The 22,288-nt window shown below is 39.7% G+C and overlaps 1 protein-coding gene across 1 annotated transcript; it reads left to right on the forward strand.

Moving 5' to 3' along the window:
- The first annotated feature begins 5,141 nt into the window (after window positions 1-5,141).
- LOC120311930 (transmembrane protease serine 12-like) lies at window positions 5,142-20,749 on the forward strand. The gene is made up of 5 exons (XM_039352026.1): window positions 5,142-5,369; window positions 7,881-8,082; window positions 17,535-17,806; window positions 19,008-19,150; window positions 20,384-20,749. Exons 1-5 carry the CDS (start codon window positions 5,282-5,284, stop codon window positions 20,618-20,620), a joined length of 942 nt encoding a protein of 313 aa, XP_039207960.1. The 5' UTR covers window positions 5,142-5,281; the 3' UTR covers window positions 20,621-20,749.
- The last annotated feature ends 1,539 nt before the right edge of the window (window positions 20,750-22,288 follow it).

A 22,288-nucleotide genomic window follows, 5' to 3' on the forward strand; every position in this document is an offset into this window, starting at 1 on the left:
TGAACTGCTGCAAAGAAAACAAATTTTTATGTCAGAGAAAAAGGGGGAAAAAACCTTTCTCCATCATCCCAACAGGTGAAAACAATTTTAGTAGTTTATCTACCATCTTTAAATACAGCATAATTATTCCCATACCTCATCTCTTAATTTAAAAAAAATCAAAATATTTCATTAAACGTTCTTTACTAAAAGTCCAGTAAGGTCAACATATATTCATATCCCCCCCTCTCTCTTTCTCTCTCTCCTCTTCCTCTCTCTCTCTCTCTGTCTTTCCTCTCCCTCTCTCTCTCTCACTTTCCTCGCTCTCTCTTTTTTCTCTCTCTGTCTTTCTATCTCTCTTTCTCTTTCTCTCTCTCTTCTCCCCCTCTCTCTCTTTCCTCTTTCTTTCTCTCTTTCCCCCTCTCTTTTTCTCTCCCTCTCTTTTTCTCTCTCTCTTTCTCATTTTCCTCGCTCTCTCTTTTTTCTCTCTTTTTCTTCCCGTCTTTTTCTCTCTCTTTCTTTCTTTCTCTTTCTCTTTCTCTCTCTCCTCTCCCCCCTCTCTCTCTTTCCTCTCCCTCTCTCTCTTTCTCTCTCTCTTTCCCCCTCTCTCTTTTTCTCTCGCTCTCTCTCTTTCTATCTTCTCCCTCCCTTTCTCTCTTTCTGTCTCTGTCTCTCTCTCTCTTTCCTCTCAACTCCTCTCTCTCCCTCTCTCTGATCTTCTGCTCACCTGGCCAGCTGGCCTCACATTGTTCTCTGACAAGCTGACACACATTCTTATTGGGCTGGCTATCTCCTCCCCTTGGTCTACCAGTCTTCTTCCCCCACTAAGTAAGTAAAAGTGTGTGTGTGTGTGTGTGTGTGTGTGTGTGTGTGAGAGAGAGAGAGAGAGAGAGAGAGAGAGAGAACACTGCTGCTTTCTGCTGCTTCCTGCTTCCTGCAGAGATGCAGTAAGGGCAGGAAGCCTGCCCAATAAGCTTGTCAGCTTGTTGGAAAACAGTGTGAGGCCAGCTGGCCAGGTGATCAGAGAAAGAGAGAGAAGGGAAGCGCAAGTGCCTCTCTCTGTCTCTGTCTCTCTTTCTGCAAATGGAGAAGGAGGACTGGGAGCCGCAGTAGAAGGCTGAAAGAGCCATATGCGGCTCCAGAGCCGCAGGTTGCCGACCCATAACCCAGGGGAATCAAAGCATTTAAAAGAACAACTTTAATCTAATTGGATTTATATGTTGCTGAAACTTGGGGACCAAAAATTTCCCTATTTCTTTTGGTGACTTTTGTTTTTATCTACAAAAAAGAAATAAAATCGGAAAAAGAATTAGAAAAATTTGGGACTTAAAAACTCTAAATGGCATCGGTGGCATCTTGTGGTGAAGCTTGAAATTGCAATTTATTATTTCCTAAAAAGAGACTTGGCTCAAAGCCCAGACCTTAGATAAGACTTTCCTGATCTTGACACTATCTGTGAAAGACTTAACTGTAAGAGAACAGTTGGCCTATTTGAACTGTGAATGTAAACCTTTACGGACTTTTGCTTAACAAACAACTTTTACTAGAAAGACTATTTACAATTAAGTGAAAGAGATGGATGAAGACCAGGAAAAGATTATTTCTATGTTGAAAGCAATATATGAAACCATTCTTTTAGCTTGTGATAAAATAAGACCTAAAATAAAAGATCAAGTGCCAGCTTAGATGCACAAAGCCAAATTTTGCCTACAACCAAAGAACCAACAATGCAGAAGATAACAAAAGAAGTGGGACAACCAAATATTAAGACAGAGGACTCAATTGACCAACAAATACAGCTGACGGAAAATCCAGAAAAGGAAGTGACAAGATTGAAAATGGAAATGACTTTTTATATAAACCAGAAGAAATTTGAGAAAGAAGTAGAATAGATTGAATTGAAGACAAATATATTGGAGCAAACATGGGGAACTGGAATAACAGGGAGACAATTTAACAAATACAAATGGGCTAGTGCTTCCAGAAAACTGACAATCAAATGGTCTCCTTTAATTCAAATAACATATATAAGAATGGAGGGAGATCTATTTGATGATTTAAAGGCGCTGATATGTGAGCCTAGTTGGCAAAGGAAGAAAGCTAGAATAAGATTGAAAAAACTGGGATTTTGACTCATTAGAAGCGATTTTATATTGCCAATTAGAGGGTTACTGAAAATAAGGATTTTATTGGTATAATATTGAAAAAATAGACTTAAAAGGGAAAAGAAAATTAATATTATGAATATGTTTGATTTATTGATTAACTCAGGCAATATATATAATGGATTTGATTTATTAAAGGGGATATGGTGGGAAATAGATAACTCTTAGGAAATAGAACAAGATTATGTGCAAATAGATAAAATGTATATTTTGGATATTATAGTTTGTTATGAAGTGAGATAAGGGAAAATTTGGTTACCCAAAATCTGAAAATTATAAATATCAAAGGTTAAATTGGAATATTAATAAAAAAATTAAAAATTGAGTAAAAATCCTCAGCCCACCAAACCCTTGTCAGTTTGTCCTTGAGTTCCCACAGAGCAGCAGCATTATTATGGCTAGCTGAGCTGAAGCATTCATCCCAATCCCCCTTCTGCGCCTGATTTCTAAATAGAAGAAAAAGCACGTTAAAAGCAAAGCGGCTGCAATTTTCATCAGTTGTTAGAGCGGGAACATCCAATGTTTACAGCGTTGACACCCAGCATTTACTTTTGGTTTTCAGATGAACTATTGGTTTGCTTAATTGCTTAATAACCAAAAAAGATTATGTACAACCAAAAAAAGTTGTAAAACCATTTTCTGACTGTCAGGACTTATGGCCTTGATGCATAGACTCCATTATGGTTATATGTTGCATACTACCTGTATAAATGAATACCTATTGGATTATTGCTTCCTAAAATTTTTGTGTTGCTGGCTAATTCAGAATTTGCAAGATGTATAGCAAAGTAAAACGATGTTAAAGGAGATGTCAAGGCTAAAACAAACAGCATCACATGTATTTAAATTGTCCCCATTAACTTTCAACACCAGGGGCCCTTCCCTAATTGCCAGAGTGAGCCCAAGTGGCAGGAACAGTCTCTGGAATTTGGAATTCTACTCATCAAGGGATTGCTCTCGTTAGGCAGCTTTTAAAACCCTGCAACCTCTCACTTCCCCTGAGCCATTTAGTTTAGACATCAGCAAAAGAAGATTACACATTAATAAGGATCAAGTAGAAGGAGTTTGGGGGCATTGCTATAGCAAAAGAGGGAAATAATTATCTTATTGGGGTTCAAATAAAATCTTTGTTAGTTTGTTATCTCATAACCTGCAAGAGTAAATAGGAAAAACTAGCATGTCTAAGCAGACTCTTTTCCAGGTGTTAATTTAAAAATGTGGGTCAAGCACAAGGCAAGTGCATAGCATCTAAATGGATTTACTTAAATTGTATGGTATTCTGTTTCCAGCTGAAACATTTCAAATGGTGAATGGAATGCTTAAGCAATAATGTCTTCTACACTAGTTGAAGCAGAGTCAGATACAAGAGTCGGAGTCAGAATAACAAGGCATTACCCAACCACTGTCCCCCTCCATCTCTTCTTCCAGTAGGAAATCAACCCTACTTGGGTATCTTGGGAGATACCAGAATTGAATCTTGGCATTCTAATTTTTGCAGAGAGGGGAGGTTGAGGCACACAGCTGGCCATGGCTAGATTTTTAATCCAGTCATGACTTTTTAGTATCTATAATAGCACAGGCTTATCTTTCTCCCTGCTGATTTTAGATTTCAATTACTGTATTATTTTGGGTGCAGCTTGATAAAATGTCATGTTGAAAATCTTGGATTTTAACTTGCAAACTAAGTTGTATAACTGCATGTGCAGAACCAAAAATCAAATCCTGCCTTTTTATGCATTAAAAGTCCATTTGCTTCATTATTCAGTAGTTATGAACTTTGAATTTCCCTGATGCTTTTGTTCATTAACCTAGTGAATATCTGAAGGCAGAACAAGAAACAAAGGAGAGAATCAGAACTAAAGAGAAATTTCTTGACAATTAGAATAATTGATCAGTGAAATGACTTGCCTCTTGAAGTTGTGGGTGCTACAATACTGATGATTTTTAAGAAGAGATTGGACAACCATTTGTCTAAAATGGTATAGGCCATTCCTGCTTGAGCAGCGGGTTGGATTAGAAGACCTCCAAGATCCCTTACAATTCTGTTGTTCTGTTTCAAATATCTGATTAATTCTATCTAATTCTGATTCTTAAGATTCTCTAGAGCAGGGATGTCAAACTGCCCGCCCGCGGGCCGGTTTCATTATATCGGAGCCACGCCCACCCCATTGCCGGAAATGGCGAAAAAGCTCCGATACGTCGCATGACGGCACGTGACGTCGCGAGTTTGACATGCCTGCTCTAGAGTCTTCTGCTTCTTTGGTTTTTTTAAAATTCATCTCTTTTTTCATTTACAAAGCATTCTTTTATGTCAATAAAATATCTATCTTCAAAGGAAGTTACATTCTTTTACACTTACAGAAGAAATACAGGCTTCCTCCCTCATGTATTTTTAAAAAATCATTTTGCAAAATTATAGATCTGGCACATATAACAGCAGGGGTGTCAAACTCGCAGCGTCATGTGACGTGAAATTGTCTTCATCTGGCTAGACTCAGATTAAAATAAACATAACCTTAGAATCCATCTTTGCAGCACCCACCAGTGACGCCTTCTGTCCATTTACAATAGCAAATAGGTGAAGGGACCACTAATGAGTTTCTGAATGTATAGAAAATCAAATTATGATAGAACAACCTCATGGTATTTCCAGTTGCTTGTGCCGATAGCTAGTTACTGTAACTGCCAACAAGGAGCCCGAGTGGGTTGCTCTCTAACAGAACTTGGAAGAAAATAATGCTTAATTGCAAAGACAGGGAACTTCCTAGCCTGGATGGAGAACTTGTTTTCCTCCAAAGTTTGAACTTCAACATCCCTTCAATCCCCGTCCGTACGTTCCAAGACTCGGCGTAATAAACGCTCGCATCTGCCACCTTTCTTAATTTACATCGCTACTGATTTGGGCGCGTCCAAGAGATGTAAGGTAGGGAAAACCCGAGTACTGTATTACAAGAAGGAAGGAAGGAAGGAAGGAAGGAGAGAGAGAGAGAGAGAGAGAGAAGGCGCTCCCGGGTGCTGAAACCGCGGAGCGCACGCGCCATGTGAAACCCGCTCCGAGAGTCGCGCGGCACACGAGACGGACAACCGCAAAAGAAGCCGACCAGCGGCCCCGGCGCCATTTGCTTCCTGGATTGAATATGATTCGAGGCTTTCGTTCTTCCCTCTTTTTTTTGTGGTCGCTGTTTCTGCTGCTGGAGCTCCTGTCCCCAGCCTCCCTCACAGACGGTGAGAACGAGGCTGCCTGCCTGAGCAGGGGGTTGGACTAGAGGACCTCCAAGGTCCCTCTCAGCTCTGTTCTTAATTTAATTTAATTTAATTTAATTTAATTTAATTTAACCTGTTCGTTGCTCCGTAAGGCAATGGCCTTTGAATGAGCTTGTTCTCAACGGTGCTCAAAAGACCGAGTGGCAGAAAGCACCGCTGCTCCCTACAACCCTAATTCATGCTGATCCCGTGGTGGAGGTGCAGGCGCTCAGGGTGGCCCTAACCGACCCCTCCCCAGCTTGAAACCTCCGTAAGGAAAAAGCTCTGCTCGTCCTGCTGAGATTTCGGCAATCTCTTGGCAACAAGTATCGGATTCCTCCCTCCTCTTCCTCCCTTTTGTGCGCAAAATAGAGCCCGTAATTACCAGCTATTTCTCTCTTGGCAAATTGAAACAAATTCAGAACTAGACCTAGAGGAACAGATTCATCATACACGCTCTTCGTTATCGTAGGTCATTCCTAACCCATTGTTTCATCTGGCCCAGAAGGGAAGGGAACTGGGTGGGAGCGTGTTTGGGAGCTTCAAAGATCAGAAGATTTTTAGTAGCTTGCATATTGTTGAATTTGTATTAGAGTCACAGAATTACTTGAACAATAAAGCATTAACAATGCAATTTTTAAAAAAAATATCAAATGTAATACAATACTGTTTGTCTATGGACGGTCTCAATCATCCAGGTCACAGTGGTCCCAAAGATGCTTTTTCCAAAAAGCAACTGGACTTCCTTGCTTTTTAAAAAAAATATTTCACTTCTCCTGTATTGAAGAAGCTTCTTAGCTAAGAAGCAAAATGTTTTCAAAAGAAAAAAAAAATGAGAAAATCCAGTTGCCTTTTGGAAAAAGCACCTTTAGGACAAGTGTAGAGATACCAAAGAAGCTCTCCAGTGGAAAATCACATGATATAAGACTAGTGTTCTTTCTTTCCAGTACAAAGTAGATAAGTCTTGCTAGCATACCTTGTAATGTCATGTGGATAAGGTATTTTTTTAAAAAAAAAAAAAAAGGCTGCAAAGGCATATTTGTGTCATGATTAGGTAAAAGTGGGGAAAGATTTGTCATTATGCCCATATTAGCTCTATGAATGCTTTGAAAGTGGGTAATAAATCATGAATTTTCTATTAAGACATGCATGTGTTGTTAATCACGCCCTATTTAACATGACCTTAAGCATATGGAACTCCATTTCACTGAGATCAAATATTTATTCCACATTTTTCGGTGCTGAGAACAATCTAGCAAAAAAGAAGTATGCATATTGTTTTAACTAATACATGCTTTTGATGCTTTTAAAATTGTATGAGGAAAGATGTGCTAGTCTGGATAACAAAAAATCTGACTAACTAATTTTATTAAAACTAAGATTAAAACTAATTTTCAATCATAAGCTTTTGTGAGTTGCAGCCTTTTAATAGAATAGGATAGAACAGAACAGAATTCTTTATTGGCCAAGTGTGATTGGACACACAAGGAATTTGTCTCCAGTGCATAAGCTCTCAGTGTACAGACAAGTAATAGTGATAAATCATGATCATAAACAATATAAAAATACATTCATCATAAATCACAAAATACAATACTTCATCATAAATCATAAGGTGCAACACTTAGTGATAGTCATAGGATACTAGCTAAGCAAACAGCATATCATACTACGATACTAAGTAAAACAATATAAATTGCAAGATACAAGCAACAAAGTTATAGCCATAAGATAAGGATAGGTAATAGGAAAGATGAGGAGAATAATAGTAATACAGCTTTACTAAGCAGTTTGATGGTGTTGTAGGAATTAGTTGTTAAGCAGAGTGATGGTGTAGGAGAAAAAACTAGATAGAATAGAATTGGTTGATTAGAAAAGATACTACCAGACACCTTATTTCAGGCTGTTGAAGGCCATTTTTAATGTTTATGTCGCTATCCTCTGAACAAGAAAAGTGGTAATTTTCCCCCCATCAATTTCTAGTACAGGTAATCCTCGACTTACAGCAGTTCATTTAGTCACAATTCAAAGTAACAATGGCACTGAAAAAAGTGACATGACTGTTTTTCACACTTGCAACCATTGCAATATCACCATGGTCATATGATCAGAATTTGGATGCTTGGCAACTTGTTCATATTTATGACGGTGTGTCCTAGGATCCTGTGATCACTTTTTGCGACCTTACAAGCAAAGTCAAGGGGAAGCCTGATTCACTTAACAACCATGTTACTGAATTAACAACTGCAATGATTCACTTAACTGTAGCAAGATAGGTTGTAAAGTGAGGCAAAATTCATTTAACAAATGTTTTGTTTAATGAGAAATTTTGGGCTCAAAACATTTTGCTTAATGAGAAATTTTGGGCTCAATTGCGGTCTTACCTGTAATTTCTAGTTCTCAGGAGCTAGTTTTAATATATTGTTGAATATCGGTTATGTTTTAATCTTTCACAGAAATATTTCTTATCGTTAAAACTATTTTGATTTCCAGAATGTGGAACAAGGCCTGCAGTAGATGAGTCCATGATGGGCTCCCGGATTGTAGGTGGACATGATGCTGAACCTGGGGCATGGCCATGGCAAGTCAGTCTTCAAATTCATTACAGTGACAGAGCATATCGTCATATATGTGCAGGAGTTTTAATCAGTAACAACTCAGTGATGACTGCAGCACATTGCATTCAACATTATCCGTATGTATTTTTCAGTACCAAATGATTTTCTGTCCATTTTTGGTGAATGAGTATATAGCAATAGCACTTAGACTTATATACCACTTTGCAGTGCTTTACAGCCTGACTAAACAATTTACAAAGTCAGCCTATTGCCTCCAACAATCTGGATCCTCATTTTACTTACCTCGGAAGGATGGAAGGCGGAGTCAATTTTGAGCTGGTGAAGATCAAACTGCTGGCAGTCAGCAGAGTTAGCTTGCAATACTGCATTCTAACCACTACCCTACTACGGCTCTGTTTAAGGTGTGTATATACACACATACACATACACACATTTTGAAACCTGGATTATGTAGCAACAGATAATCCTCCAAGGAAAGAAAGAATGTTTTGGGAAAAGGAAATGAAAACAGACTTCATCCTCCCATTAATTGGTACACATGAGCACATATACCTGTGTATATACCTGTCATATTTGAAAGGGAAAAAATAGGAACCAGGACAAACAACATTTTAATTGTTTCCTGTAAAATAAGTCATTTCTATAAAATTCCCACTTTAAAAATTGTATCTATCTATACCAACCATTCTCTCCCTACACAAGTAAACCCCCCACCCGAAACAGGCATAGTCAGACAGGCACATATTCCCCTCTGTCCTTCCATATGAAATGGCAACAAACAAAATGAGATGTTTCACTGGGTAAGGATAGGATAGGAAGGGCTACCATTTCTCCTCTGCAAGACATGATAACTTCCACTATGTGGAAGTTGCCTTAAGGTAGTCTGAAATTTTGCAGCCCCAATATGGAATCTGTAAGGGGAAGGAATAGCCAAGCTGGATTGAAATAAAGTGAGAGGAAAAATGAAAAGAGAAGGAGCAGAAACATATTTATGTATTACAGAAAGATACCAAATTGTGTGATATATATAATTACATTAGAGAGTGTCATAGAAATGTGTGGCATTATACTTGTGGGAAGTACCTAAAGCAGTGGTTCTCAACCTTTCTAATGCCGTGACCCCATAATACAGTTCCCCATGTGGTGACCCCCAAGTGGGTGTGGCCACCAATAAGAGGGAGTAGGACAGCTAGGAAAAAGGGAAAAAATGGCGGACAGCATGGTTTGGCGACCCCCATGAAATGGTCATTCGACCCCAAATGGGGTCCCGAGCCACAGGTTGAGAACCACTGACCTAAAGGAAGGGACTGATTGAACTCTGAGAGTGCTTTCATTATAAATAACATTGATGTGCCAATTGTGTATTTATGAATCTCCTTCCTAAACTATTTCCTTCTTCCACATATCTTTTGCTTATAGGGGCAGGAGATATTCTGATACTTTAATCCACAAATTGAGCTTAAAAAGCATTTATTGTAGGTTTCAGTGTTTGTAGATCAAGTACCATATATGTATGTATGTATGTATGTATGTATGTATGTGTATATATATATATATATATATATATATATATATATATATATATATATATATATATATATATGTAGGTCTTTGGTTGTTCGGGTTTTCTCCCGCGTAAAATTGGAAGTGTCTTGGCGACATTTCGACAAAGTCCCATTCGTCATCTTCAGGCTGGTGTTTCAGCTTCGTGCTTCGAGCAGCAATGTGTGGTCTTAGCTGTTTCTTCCTTTTAACTGCCAGTGGGGGTATGAACTGATTGGGTGGGAGCTTGGCTGTGTTCTGATTGGGTGGAGGTGTGTTCTGATTGGTTAGGGGCGTGGCTGTGCTCTGATTGGCTGGGGGGTTGGCTGTGCTCTGATTGGCTGGGGGTTGGCTGTGCTCTGATTGGCTGGGGGAGTGTTCTGTTTGGTTGTGCTCAGGTTAGTCTGAGTTGCAGAGGGGTTTAAGATTTTGGGCTGCCTTGCTATTTTTTGGCTTCGCGTTCGTGGTTGTGCCTCCTCTTCATGGAGGGTGTCAGTTTGCTTCATGTATGGATTGGAGGGGTTTAAAGTGGCTAATGATGCAGCTGTGGTCTGGCTTCTGGTTTGTGGTCATGCCTCATCATCGGTGTGGCTTTGGGTTTGCTTTTTGCATGGATGTGTGGTGGTGACATCCTGTGTGGTTTTTGTGAGTGTGGGTCTGGTATCATTTTTTGTGTTAGGGAGTTGTTTGTCAATAAGGGCGGGTTTCCAAATGGCTGGTAGGCGGGAGGTATCATCTCGCTTGTTCATGCTGTGTGGGCGTTTTTCTATCTCGATGGCTTCTCTGATTATTCTGTTATTAAAATGTTCACTTTTGGCAATGGTTCTGGTATTTTTAAAGTCAATTTCATGTCCTGTGGCTTTAAGGTGTTGGACCAGGGAAGATGTTGGTTCCTCTTTTTTGACTGAGTTCTTATGTTCTTCAATGCGTGCACTTATTCTTCTGTTGGTTTGTCCTATGTATGTGTTGGGACAAGCAGTGCATGGGATTTCATATACTCCTTGATTTTCTAACTCAATTTTATCTTTGGGGTTTCTTAGGATGGTGGATATTTTTCTGTTTGTGCAGAATGTTGTTTTGATGTTGTGTTTATGGAGGATCTTACTGATTCTGTCTGTGGTGCCTTTTATGTATGGGAGGAGGGCTTTGCCGTTTTCTTGTTCTTTGTCTTGGATTTTAGTGGGGTTTCTTTTTGGATTAGGTTTGTAATCTTATTTCTTTGGAATCCATTGGATGTTAGTACATTGGTGAGAGTGTGTAGTTCGGTTTTTAGGTGTTGTTCGTCAGCTAAGCGTTTTGTTCTGGAGATTAGTGTCTTGGCTACAGAGTTGATCTGTGCTGGGTGGTGGTGTGAGAGAGCGTGCAGATAGCGGTTTGTGTGTGTTTTCTTCTGGTAGATGGTGTGTCCTAGGGAGCCATTGGATTTCTTGTAGACTAAGACATCCAGGAAGGGAAGTTGGTTGTTAGCTTCTGTTTCCATGGTGAACTGTATTTTGGGGTGTAGGCTGTTGAGGTGTGTGAGGAAGTTGTCCATTTTTTCTTTCCCATGTGGCCAGATTATGAAGGTGTCGTCTACGTATCTGAGCCAGAGTTTGGGTTTGTGATCCGATTTTTCTAGAGCTTGGTTTTCAAAGTGTTCCATGTAGAGGTTGGCAATGACAGGTGAGAGGGGTGATCCCATGGGTGCTCCTTCTGTTTGTTTGTATTTTTGTCCATTATAGATGAAGTATGTGTTGGATAGGCAGTGGTTGGTCAGATCTAAGATGTGTTTGGGGGGGTTATATTTGTTTTGAATAGCTGTCAAGGCTTCTTTGATAGTCACTTGGGTGAAGAGGGATATGACATCGAAGCTCACTAGTAGGTCGCTGGGCTGTAAGTTTTGTTTCTTTATGATCTCTATAAACTGGAATGATTTTTTTACGTGTGAGGTGATGGATTCTGCATAGGGCTGTAGTTGTTTGGCGAGAAATTTGGCTAGGTTTTGTAGAGGTGAGCCTATGGAGCTGACTATAGGTCTGAGTGGGGTTCCTTCTTTGTGTATCTTGGGGAGACCATAGAGTTTGGGGCATCTGGATGATCTCTCTCTGGGAATGATTCTTTGCTGGATCTCTTCGCTAATGGGGGAGGCTTTTATTTTGGATCTGGTGGTTTTTTCCAGGTAGGTGGTGGGATCTGTATTTAGGGGTTTGTATGTGGAGTCTTGGAGTAGGTTGGTTAATTTGGTTTGGTAGTCAGATGTGTTCATAACCACCGTGGCGTTGCCCTTGTCTGCTGGTAGGATTATTATGCTGGTGTCTTCTTTCAGGTTACGTAGTGCTGTCTGTTCCTCTTTGGGTAAGTTGCTTTTGGGTGGCTTGCTGGTGCAGAGGATGTTGGTGATTTCGAGTCTGATTCTGTTAGCGTCGTCGGGGTTGATTTTGGTCAGGCTGGTTTCAACTCCACATATAATGGTTTCAGTGGGGATGTGCTTGGGAGCGACTGCAAAGTTGAATCCTTTGGAAAGGACATTGGTTTCGGCTTTGGTGAGGATCCTATCTGATATGTTATGCACTGTTTGTTTCATGTGTGGCTGTGAGGGAGGAGGGGTTTGTTTCTGCCGTTCTTGTAGTCTTCGGAGTTTGTTGGTGTGTGTATCTGTCTTGAGGGTGGTCTGTGTTTCGGCTCTCCAGACGGCAAGTTGTTTGGATTTGTCCCAAAGTGCGGGGTGGATCTTGTTGCTGAGTTTGAGGTGGAGTGTGAGGAGATCTTTGTTAATTCGGTCTAGGAGGAATCTTTTTGTGTGAAGTTCATTTCTGATTAGGGCCAGTTCTGTTCTTTTCAGGATGCGTTTGGTGGCTGCAGAGTTGGAGTGGAATTTCAGTTGGAAACATGTGGGGATTAGATTTTGATCTCGGCAGTTGCGTAGGAATGCGAGGTCGCATAAAATGGAAGCTCTTTGGACTTCAAGTTTTTCATAGGTCCTGGTCAGATGGTGGATTTCCTCCCCGTAGAGGTTCGATATTTGTTTTCTGAGGTTTTCGCGGGTGTTTGTATGTAGGTCTTTGGTTGTTCGGGTTTTCTCCCGCGTAAAATTGGAAGTGTCTTGGCGACGTTTCGACGAAGTCCCATTCGTCATCTTCAGGCTGGTGTTTTCAGCTTCGTGCTTTGAGCAGCACTTCGTCGAAACGTCGCCAAGACACTTCCAATTTTACGCGGGAGAAAACCCGAACAACCAAAGACCTACATACAAATACCCGTGAAAACCTCAGAAAACACACACACACACACACACACACACACACACACACATGTATATGTATATGTATATATGTATATATATATATAGTGCTTTCAGCTTCGTGCTTTGAGCAGCAATGTGTGGTCTTAGCTGTTTATTTCTTTTTAACTGCCAGTGGGGGTATGAACTGATTGGGTGGGAGCTTGGCTGTGTTCTGATTGGGTGGAGGTGTGTTCTGAATGGTTAGGATCTTGGCTGTGCTCTGATTGGCTGGGGGAGTGTTCTGTTTGGTTGTGCTCAGGTTAGTCTGAGTTGCAGAGGGGTTTAAGATTTTGGGCTGCCTTGCTATTTTCTGGCTTCGCGTTCGTGGTCATGTCTCCTCTTCATGGAGGGTGTCAGTTTGCTTCATGTATGGATTGGAGGGATTTAAAGTGGCTAATGATGAAGCTGTGGTCTGGCTTCTGGTTTGTGGTCGTGCCTCATCATCGGTGTGGCTTTGGGTTTGTTTTTTGCGTGGATGTGTGGTGGTGACATCCTGTGTGGTTTTTGTGAGTGTGGGTCTGGTATCATTTTTTGTGTTAGGGAGTCGTTTGTCAATAAGGGCGGGTTTCCAAATGGCTGGTAGGCGGGAGGTATCATCTCGCTTGTTCATGCTGTGTGGGCGTTTTTCTATCTCGATGGCTTCTCTGATTATTCTGTTATTAAAATGTTCACTTTTGGCAATGGTTCTGGTATTTTTAAAGTCAATTTCATGTCCTGTGGCTTTAAGGTGTTGGACCAGGGAAGATGTTGGTTCCTCTTTTTTGACTGAGTTCTTATGTTCTTCAATGCGTGCACTTATTCTTCTGTTGGTTTGTCCGATGTATGTGGTGGGACAAGTGGTGCATGGGATTTCGTATACTCCTTGATTTTCTAATTCAATTTTATCTTTGGGGTTTCTAAGGATGGTGGATATTTTTCTGTTTGTGCAGAATGCTGTTTTGATGTTGTGTTTATGGAGGATCTTACTGATTCTGTCTGTGGTGCCTTTTATGTATGGGAGGAGGGCTTTGCCGGTTTCTTGTTCTTTGTCTTGGATTTTGTGGGGGTTTCTTTTTGGATTAGGTTTGTAATCTTATTTCTATGGAATCCATTGGATGTTAGTACATTGGTGAGAGTGTGTAGTTCAGGTTTTAGGTGTTGTTCGTCAGCTAAGCGTTTTGTTCTGGAGATGAGTGTCTTGGCTACAGAGTTGATCTGTGCTGGGGGGTGGTGTGAGAGAGCGTGCAGATAGCGGTTGGTGTGTGTTTTCTTCTGGTAGATGGTGTGTCCTAGGGAGCCATTGGATTTCTTGTAGACTAAGACATCAGGAAGGGAAGTTGGTTGTTAGCTTCTGTTTCCATGGTGAACTGTATTTTGGGGTGTAGGCTGTTGAGGTGTGTGAGGAAGTTGTCCAGTTTTTCTTTCCCATGTGGCCAGATTATGAAGGTGTCATCTACGTATCTGAGCCAGAGTTTGGGTTTGTGATCCGATTTTTCTAGATCTTGGGTTTCAAAGTGTTCCATGTAGAGGTTGGCAATGACAGGTGAGAGGGGTGATCCCATGGGTGCTCCTTCTGTTTGTTTGTATTTTTGTCCATTGTAGATGAAGTATATGTTGGATAGGCAGTGGTTGGTCAGATCTAAGATGTGTTTGGGGGGGTTATATTTGTTTTGAATAGCTGTCAAGGCTTCTTTGATAGGCACTTGGGTGAAAAGGGATATGACATCGAAGCTCACTAGTAGGTCGCTGGGCTGTAAGTTTTGTTTTTTTATGATCTCTATAAACTGGAATGAGTTTTTTACGTGTGAGGTGATGGATTCTGCATAGGGCTGTAGTTGTTTGGCGAGAAATTTGGCTAGGTTTTGTAGAGGTGAGCCTATGGAGCTGACTATAGGTCTGAGTGGGGTTCCTTCTTTGTGTATCTTGGGGAGACCATAGAGTTTGGGGCATCTGGATGATTTCTCTCTGGGAATGATTCTTTGCTGGATCTCTTCGCTAATGGGGGAGGCTTTTATTTTGGATCTGGTGGTTTTTTTCCAGGTAGGTGGTGGGATCTGTATTTAGGGGTTTGTATGGGGAGTCTTGGAGTAGGTTGGTTAATTTGATTTGGTAGTCAGATGTGTTCATAACCACCGTGGCGTTGCCCTTGTCTGCTGGTAGGATTATTATGCTGGTGTCTTCTTTCAGGTTACATAGTGCTGTCTGTTCCTCTTTGGGTAAGTTGCTTTTGGGTGGCTTGCTGGTGCAGAGGATGTTGGTGATTTCGAGTTAAAAAGAAATAAACAGCTAAGACCACACATTGCTGTTCAAAGCACGAAGCTGAGAGCACCAGCCTGAAGATGACGAATGGGACTTCGTCGAAACGTCGCCAAGACACTTCCAATTTTACGTGGGAGAAAACCCGAACAACCAAAGACCTACATACAAATACCCGCGAAAACATGAACACCAGGGTAGTAAAACTATAAAAGTTTAATTAAAAAGCGCCAAGCTTTCGCCGTCCCTGCCCGCATCATCAGGGCTAGAGCGCCAGAAAGTGTGAGAGTTTTTTTATAGGCAAGTCAGAGTCTGCGCCCGGCTCCTCGATCTCGTCACTGGGCCTAATTGATTCAAATGCGCTTGATTGGTTTGCTTCCTCCTATTCCTCTTAGTTACGTGTGTGTTGTCGTCTCTCCTCCTTTCTTTCGATTCTGGGATGGGTGGGATAACTCCCCTACCGTTCAAATTATCTCTATTCCTCAACCCATCCTCCCCATCAGGTTTGAGTGGTAATGTACACCTCCCCTTCCTTTCCCAATCATCCTCCGCTTGGCTGTTCTTTTTGCGATAGCCTTCTCTTTTAACTTTAGTACTTTCTCCTCCCATCCAACTGTCATCTGGACAATCCTGTAAGTCGCTCTGAGTTGGTTGCGATATGCTGGTGATCTGGGATAGGTTGATGGGTTGTTTGTCTACTGGGGGGGCGGTCCCCTGACTGTAATTACATTCAGTCGTCTTACTCCTCCTCCCCCTTTCTTGAGCCTCCTGTGTTCCTTTCGCACACGTTATAATTCGGAGGCTCAGTCTGGGGGAGATAGTAGAATTACGATCTTCTCGAGTGCCACCGTGCTTCTCTTTCGCTCTCCTCTCCCTTCTAACGTCGTTCGTGCCCATGTGCGCATCGTGGGGGTCTTCGGAGTCTATGGGTAGAAGGCGCAACAGTTCGGTCTCGTAAATGCCACCCTCTTGTTCATTTTCCCATCCCAATTCAGCCGTCTCAGCTGAGTGGAGGGGTCGTCTCCTCTTCCCCAGATCGGTTGCCTCGCTTCTTTCCAGGCGCAGGCAGGCTGCCAGATTCATTCTGCTGTTCCTTTGGATCCGTGCTGGTGTTGTAAGAGTGGTAGGAATGCTTCATAATTGCTCTTCCTCATCTGGCTTACACCGAGCCAGTTGGGGGGTTGGCATATTCCCCTTGATATTATCAGGGTTGTTATTAGGTCGTCGGTAATGGGGCAGCTGGTTGGTCGCACTCCACGATCTTAACGCCATATATGCTGGACACAGGTCAACGTGCCGATAAATAGAGCTGTTATTAGAGGGCCACGCCTCCCTAAGTAGGCGGCCTCCCTTGGTATTGTCACTTGCCAGCACACTAACTTCACTGAGCATTCCTACCACTCTTACAACACCAGCACGGATCCAAAGGAACAGCAGAATAAATATATAAAAAACAAATGCCAGGATAATTGCAATTGATATAAGTGTATTAATCAAGTCCAGTTACTTACTGTTTTGCATCAATCTCTGACATTCAAGAGTAATCTTCAAAGCTTTTGTCAGCTAACCTGGCAAATTCCATAAAGAGACATTGTCCATGCTTTCTTGTTGCAGCTAAAAATACATTTTATTGTTGAGTTTTATGTCTTTTCCAAATCAGAAATCACTCAACATCTAGGTTTGGGATGAGGGGGAATTATGGTAAGTTTCAAGTGTTTATGGATCCAGACTGAAGAGCAGTGGTAAAAGTAAGTATGGAGGAAAAAAGAGCCCAGGGAGAGGAAAGTAGGGGGAAAACATCCAGGAACCTAGGAAGACTAAAGCCACTGCAGGAAAGAATGGCAGTGGTGGCAAACTAATCAAAGTAACTAAGGGAACTACTGGTTCGAGGATTGGCAGCGAGAGCCAAGATCTCTACAGTTTGACCAAAGAATGGAAGAAGTAAAGGCAAAGAAGGGTAGGGCAAAGCATCTAAGCATCAAGAAAGCATCAAGAAAAAATAGCTGGATTTGGTACTTGGTGCTTCTTAGTCAATACTGGTATTAAAATCCTGTAGAAGAAGCTTTCCTGGGCTCTCATAAGCTTAAGTATTGCCAATAACAACATACTTTGATGAGTATTAAATCTGAAACCTCTTGTTGTTGTTAAATGCGAAGTCGTGTCCGACCCATCGCGACCCCATGGACAACGTTCCTCCAGGTCTTCTTGTCCTCTGAAACCTCTTACTAGTAGGCAAAATTATTTCTGTAGTTCTTCACATTAGTCCTCACTCTGCAAAGGCTTTCAGTTTCTAATAGGAATTCTTTTCTTAATTTAGAACAGAATTTTCAAGACAACTGCCTTCATTGGAATGACATAAATAAGGCTGCTTTTGGCAAAGATTGGTCTTGATTTCAGAACTCCAATCTGAAAATTCTTGAACTGAAGTGAAATTACTGCATTATTTTGACTCTTGTTTGTTATCAGTATTTCTGATGTAACAATTCTGTAGTATCTATTGACTCTTATGGACCTTTGATTTTTTTTCCCTAGGAAACCAGACAAGTGGAGAGCTGTAGTTGGTTTGCATCATCTTTACATACATTGGCCTTTTTCTAAAGAATATCATATCAAAGATATCATAATCCACTCTGATTATGAATTTGGAACTTTTGAAAATGATGTTGCCTTGTTCAGATTGATGCAATTTGTCAAGTACAATGATTACGTCCAGCCTATCTGCTTACCTGACTCTGCTCTCTTTCTGAGTGATAAATCTAAGAATCCATGTTATATAAGCGGGTGGGGAAGCACAAAGGAAAAAGGTAAATCTATTCTTATTACTTTTAATATTAAGATCACGATTTTAGTGATTTTAGGCTATAGTCTTATTCACAAATTAAATAAAATCAAGGCTGCTAGTAAATGTACTCAGTAAAACCTTACTAGCCATAGTGACAGTACATTTTTTAATCATCTTTTCACCAAACGTTCTAGATATGCATCCACAAACAATGGAATGGATTCATTTTTAAAAAAATTCTTTTTTTCCTGGATATTGAACTTTTAAAATCAGAAATATAAGTGATGTTACTATCAAATAAATCCAATTTTGTCTGGATGTAATAGTAGTATATTTTTTCTTCTCTTGTTCTTACATGCATTATTGACAAAACCTGAATAGACAGGACAGAACAATATTTTACTGCAATAAATGGGAAATCTAGATTTTTACAGGTGCAAAACCTCTGGTTTCTATATGTTGCTAACTGACAGCTCTCACTGTCTTGGACAATATGGTAATAGTGAGAGATGCTGGGAATCAATATTACAACATCTGGAAAGCCAGAATTTATAATTCCTCAAGGCGGTGATAAGCCTCCAGATGTTGTTGCACTATGATTCCCAGCATTTTTTCATCATCACAATGTTACGCTTACTTAGACAAGCCACTGGCATGCCTGCCATACATCCTGTTTGTATATTTGTATATTGCCAATAGCATAGGATGCAGACTAGTCCATTACTATTAGACATTACGTAGCCAGGATTGATGGAATACTACCATTACTAAATGATCAATGAAAATTGAAAACATACTACAGTATAATTTCAAATGCAATATTGTGGTCTAAAACAAAAAACTACTTATATGCTTAAAATTTTATGCTTAACATGATGGTGCAATGCTACGTGAGATGATAGCTTATTGTACAGATAACATAAATTTTACAATTCTCCATAATGATTTTTGACCTTAATATGACACTCAAAGTTGCAGTAATGAAAAGATGAAAATGAATAGACTGAAATATAGCAGTCAAACAAATAGTATGGATTTGTTATATAAAATTTGCAAAGATTGTCAATGACTATAGATACAGTATGAAGTATATGGGTTAGGAAATTTGACTTATAGTCCAAAAACCTTCAAATTCCATCAGTTTTTTCTACTGGATTCCCTACCCTATTCCTATATTACAAACACAAATAATCTTCCAGCTTTATTTTATGCTTTCATTACAGGTAAAGGTAAATATATATTACAAGAAGCTCAGGTTGACATTATTCCATTGCAAATCTGTAATAGCTATGATTGGTATGCAGGCACAGTATCCCTGAAAATGATTTGTGCTGGCTCTGAAAGTGGACATGTTGATAGTTGCCAGGTAAATTGTTGATCATTTCATTTAAAAAATATTGTGAAACTATCTTCTACAGCTGTTACTTGATCAATTTTTAATGAGTAGATGCACAATAATATGCCCAAATAATAGGAATACAATCAGTTTGGGAAGGAAAAAATAGTTGATGACAGTCTGTGTCATAAAATGGTTATTTGAATTTTTATAGTAAAATTCAAAGGACATTTTGCTTTTTCTAAAATCATTAAATAACGGTAGTTACAAAAATGACTGATAGTGCCTTAGGCACATTACAAAAGAGAAAAAGTAGTCACTCGTTTTTTAAAAAAAAAAAATCCTGAAAGCAAAAAGTTGTTACAAGAAAGGTAAAGTTCTTATAGAAATTTGCAGGACATATTTTTAATTTATGCATATGAACATGAATATAAAGAAAAATACATCATGACTGTTTCACAGTCTTTCAGTGAAGACCTTAGCAGTGGCTATGGGATAGTACTAGGGTCTCCCATTCGTTTCTTAGTTCTGGTTTCAGTATAGTTTTTAAAATCTTAATTTGTGGTTTTAATGTTTCAATATTTTAATTATTTAGTTTTATAATTTGTAAGCCACCCAGAATCACCTTATAGGGAGATGCATGGCATAAAAAATTAATAAATAATAGTAATAATAGCAGATTTTTTTCTGATTCAGATCACTTCACCTGTTTTCACAGTAGATCACTTGGAAATATAGAATGATTCTCAATACCTGCATACAAAAATGTTTGATGGTAGATAAGCCCCTAACATGCTGAGTTTATAGTGCAATTTCAGTGTGGTATAGTCTCTAAGTATTGGGCTGACACTAGGAAGACCCAAGTTCCACATTGCCCTCAGCCATGGAAGCTCATTGGGCCACTTTATTCTACTCAGTACTTGTACAATCTAATTCAGAAGGCTGTTGTGGGAAAAATAGGAAAGACTGCTATATATTCTGCCTTGATGTCATAAATGAAATGCATCTTATGAATAAGTAATCTGCAAATTATCCAAACAAGATATCAGTGTATGTATATTTAAAGTAACTTAATTTTAAAACTTGTAATCCAACAAAAGCAAATATTTCTCCTACAGGATATCCAAATTTATATTTCCAAATGATCATTATTTTCATTTGGTATGTTATGGCAAACATAACTCAGACTAATAGGAAATATGCTATTATATGCTTCAAAATAGCAATACCTAATTTGTCTTATCTTTCTTTTTCACATTGTAGGGAGACAGTGGTGGTCCTCTGGCATGCTATTTCCCAGATGCCAGCAAATATTATTTAATAGGAATCACCAGTTCTGGTGTTGGCTGTGGCAGACCAAAATTTCCAGGACTCTATGTGCGTGCTGCAAGTTACAAAAAATGGATATATTCATATTTATTTAACAAAACAAATATTGTAAGCCTTCGGCTTGTCTTAATTTTGGGAACTGCTGGATGGATAACTTTCCATTTTGTATAAAATTCAAATTTTATTGAAATAGGGTGACAGATGATTATGTTTTAAGTTTTTTTCTTTCCCTTGCACACATATATTTTCCAGAAAATTCTCAGTAATGGAACTAATTGATTTATGTGGTAATTCAGTATAATAAACCTAGTCTTCTAATCTTAGTATTCTAATCTGCTACTTATGCACACATACCTAGAAAGAATTTAACATGTATTTAATTGATAGTTTAAATATAAGCACCACTGTTATGTACCATTTATGAGCTATAAAATATATAAAAGCTATCACTAATATGCTACTGGGGAAGAGCAGAGGGCTAGTACTAGTAGCATCAGAAAGAATGAAGCGACCGGGCCAAAGCCGAAAGGATGCTCAGCTGTGGATGCATCTGGTGGTGAAAGGAAAGTCCAATGCTGTAAAGATCTTTTCTCCATAGGAACCTGGAATATAAGATCCATGAATCAAGGCAAGCTAGACGTAATCAAACAAGAGATGACAAGACTGAACATCGACATCTTAGGAATCAGCGAACTAAAATGGACAGGAATGGGTGAATTTAACTCAGATGACCATCAGGTATACTACTTAAATTGTAGAAAGTGGGGGAAAGCACTAGGCCACTCTGGTATGAACTAAATCATATTCCTGATGAATATACAGTAGAGGTGACAAATAGATTTAAGGAATTAGATCTGATGGACAGAGTGCCTGAAGAACTATGGACGGAGGTTCGCAACATTGTACAAGAGGTAGCAACTAAAACTATCCCAAAGAAAATGAAATGCAAGAAAGCAAAATGGCTGTCTGAGGAAGCTTTGCAAATAGCTGAAGAAAGAATGGAAGCAAAAGGCAAAGGAGAAAGAGAAAGATACACCCAACTGAATGCAGAATTCAAGAGAATAGCTAGAAGAAATAAGAATACCTTCTTAAATGAGCAGTGCAAGGAAATAGAAGAAAACAATAGAATAGGGAGGACCAGAGATCTCTTCAAGAAAATTGGAGTTACGAAGCGAACGTTTCATGCAAAGATGGGCATGATAAAGGACCAAAATGGCAGGGACCTAACAGGAAGAAGAGATTAAGAAGTGGCAAAACTACACAGAAGAACTATACAAGAACGAGCTTAACGTCCCATATAACCATGATGGGGTGGTCACTGACCTCAAGCCAGACATCCTAGAATGTGAAGTGAAATGGGCCTTAGGAAATCTGAGCAACAACAAAGCTAGTGGAGGTGATAGTATTCCAGCTGAGCTATTCAAAATCTTAAAAGACGACGCATTAAAGGTGCTACACTCAATTTGCCAGCAAATTTGGAAAACTCAGCAGTGGCCACAGGATTGGAAAAGGTCAGTTTACATTCCAATTCCAAAGAAAGGCAATGCCAAAGAATGTTCAAACTATTGCACCATTGCACTCATTTCACATGCTGGTAAAGTTATGCTTAAAATCCTACAAGCTAGACTCCAGCAGTATGTGGATCGAGAACTACCAGAAGTACAGGCAGGATTTTGAAGAGGCAGAGGAACTAGAGATCAAATTGTCAACATACCCTGGATCATGGAGAAAGGAGTTCCAGAAAAACATCTACTTCTGCTTCATTGACTATGCTAAATGTTGAGTCCTCGGCTAATGGCAATGACAATGCGAGACATTCTTGATGTTCAGTAACCTTCT

Source organism: Crotalus tigris, unplaced genomic scaffold (genome assembly GCF_016545835.1).
Source record: "Crotalus tigris isolate CLP2741 ecotype Arizona unplaced genomic scaffold, ASM1654583v1 scf7180000018397.210595, whole genome shotgun sequence".
NCBI lineage: Eukaryota > Metazoa > Chordata > Lepidosauria > Squamata > Viperidae > Crotalus > Crotalus tigris.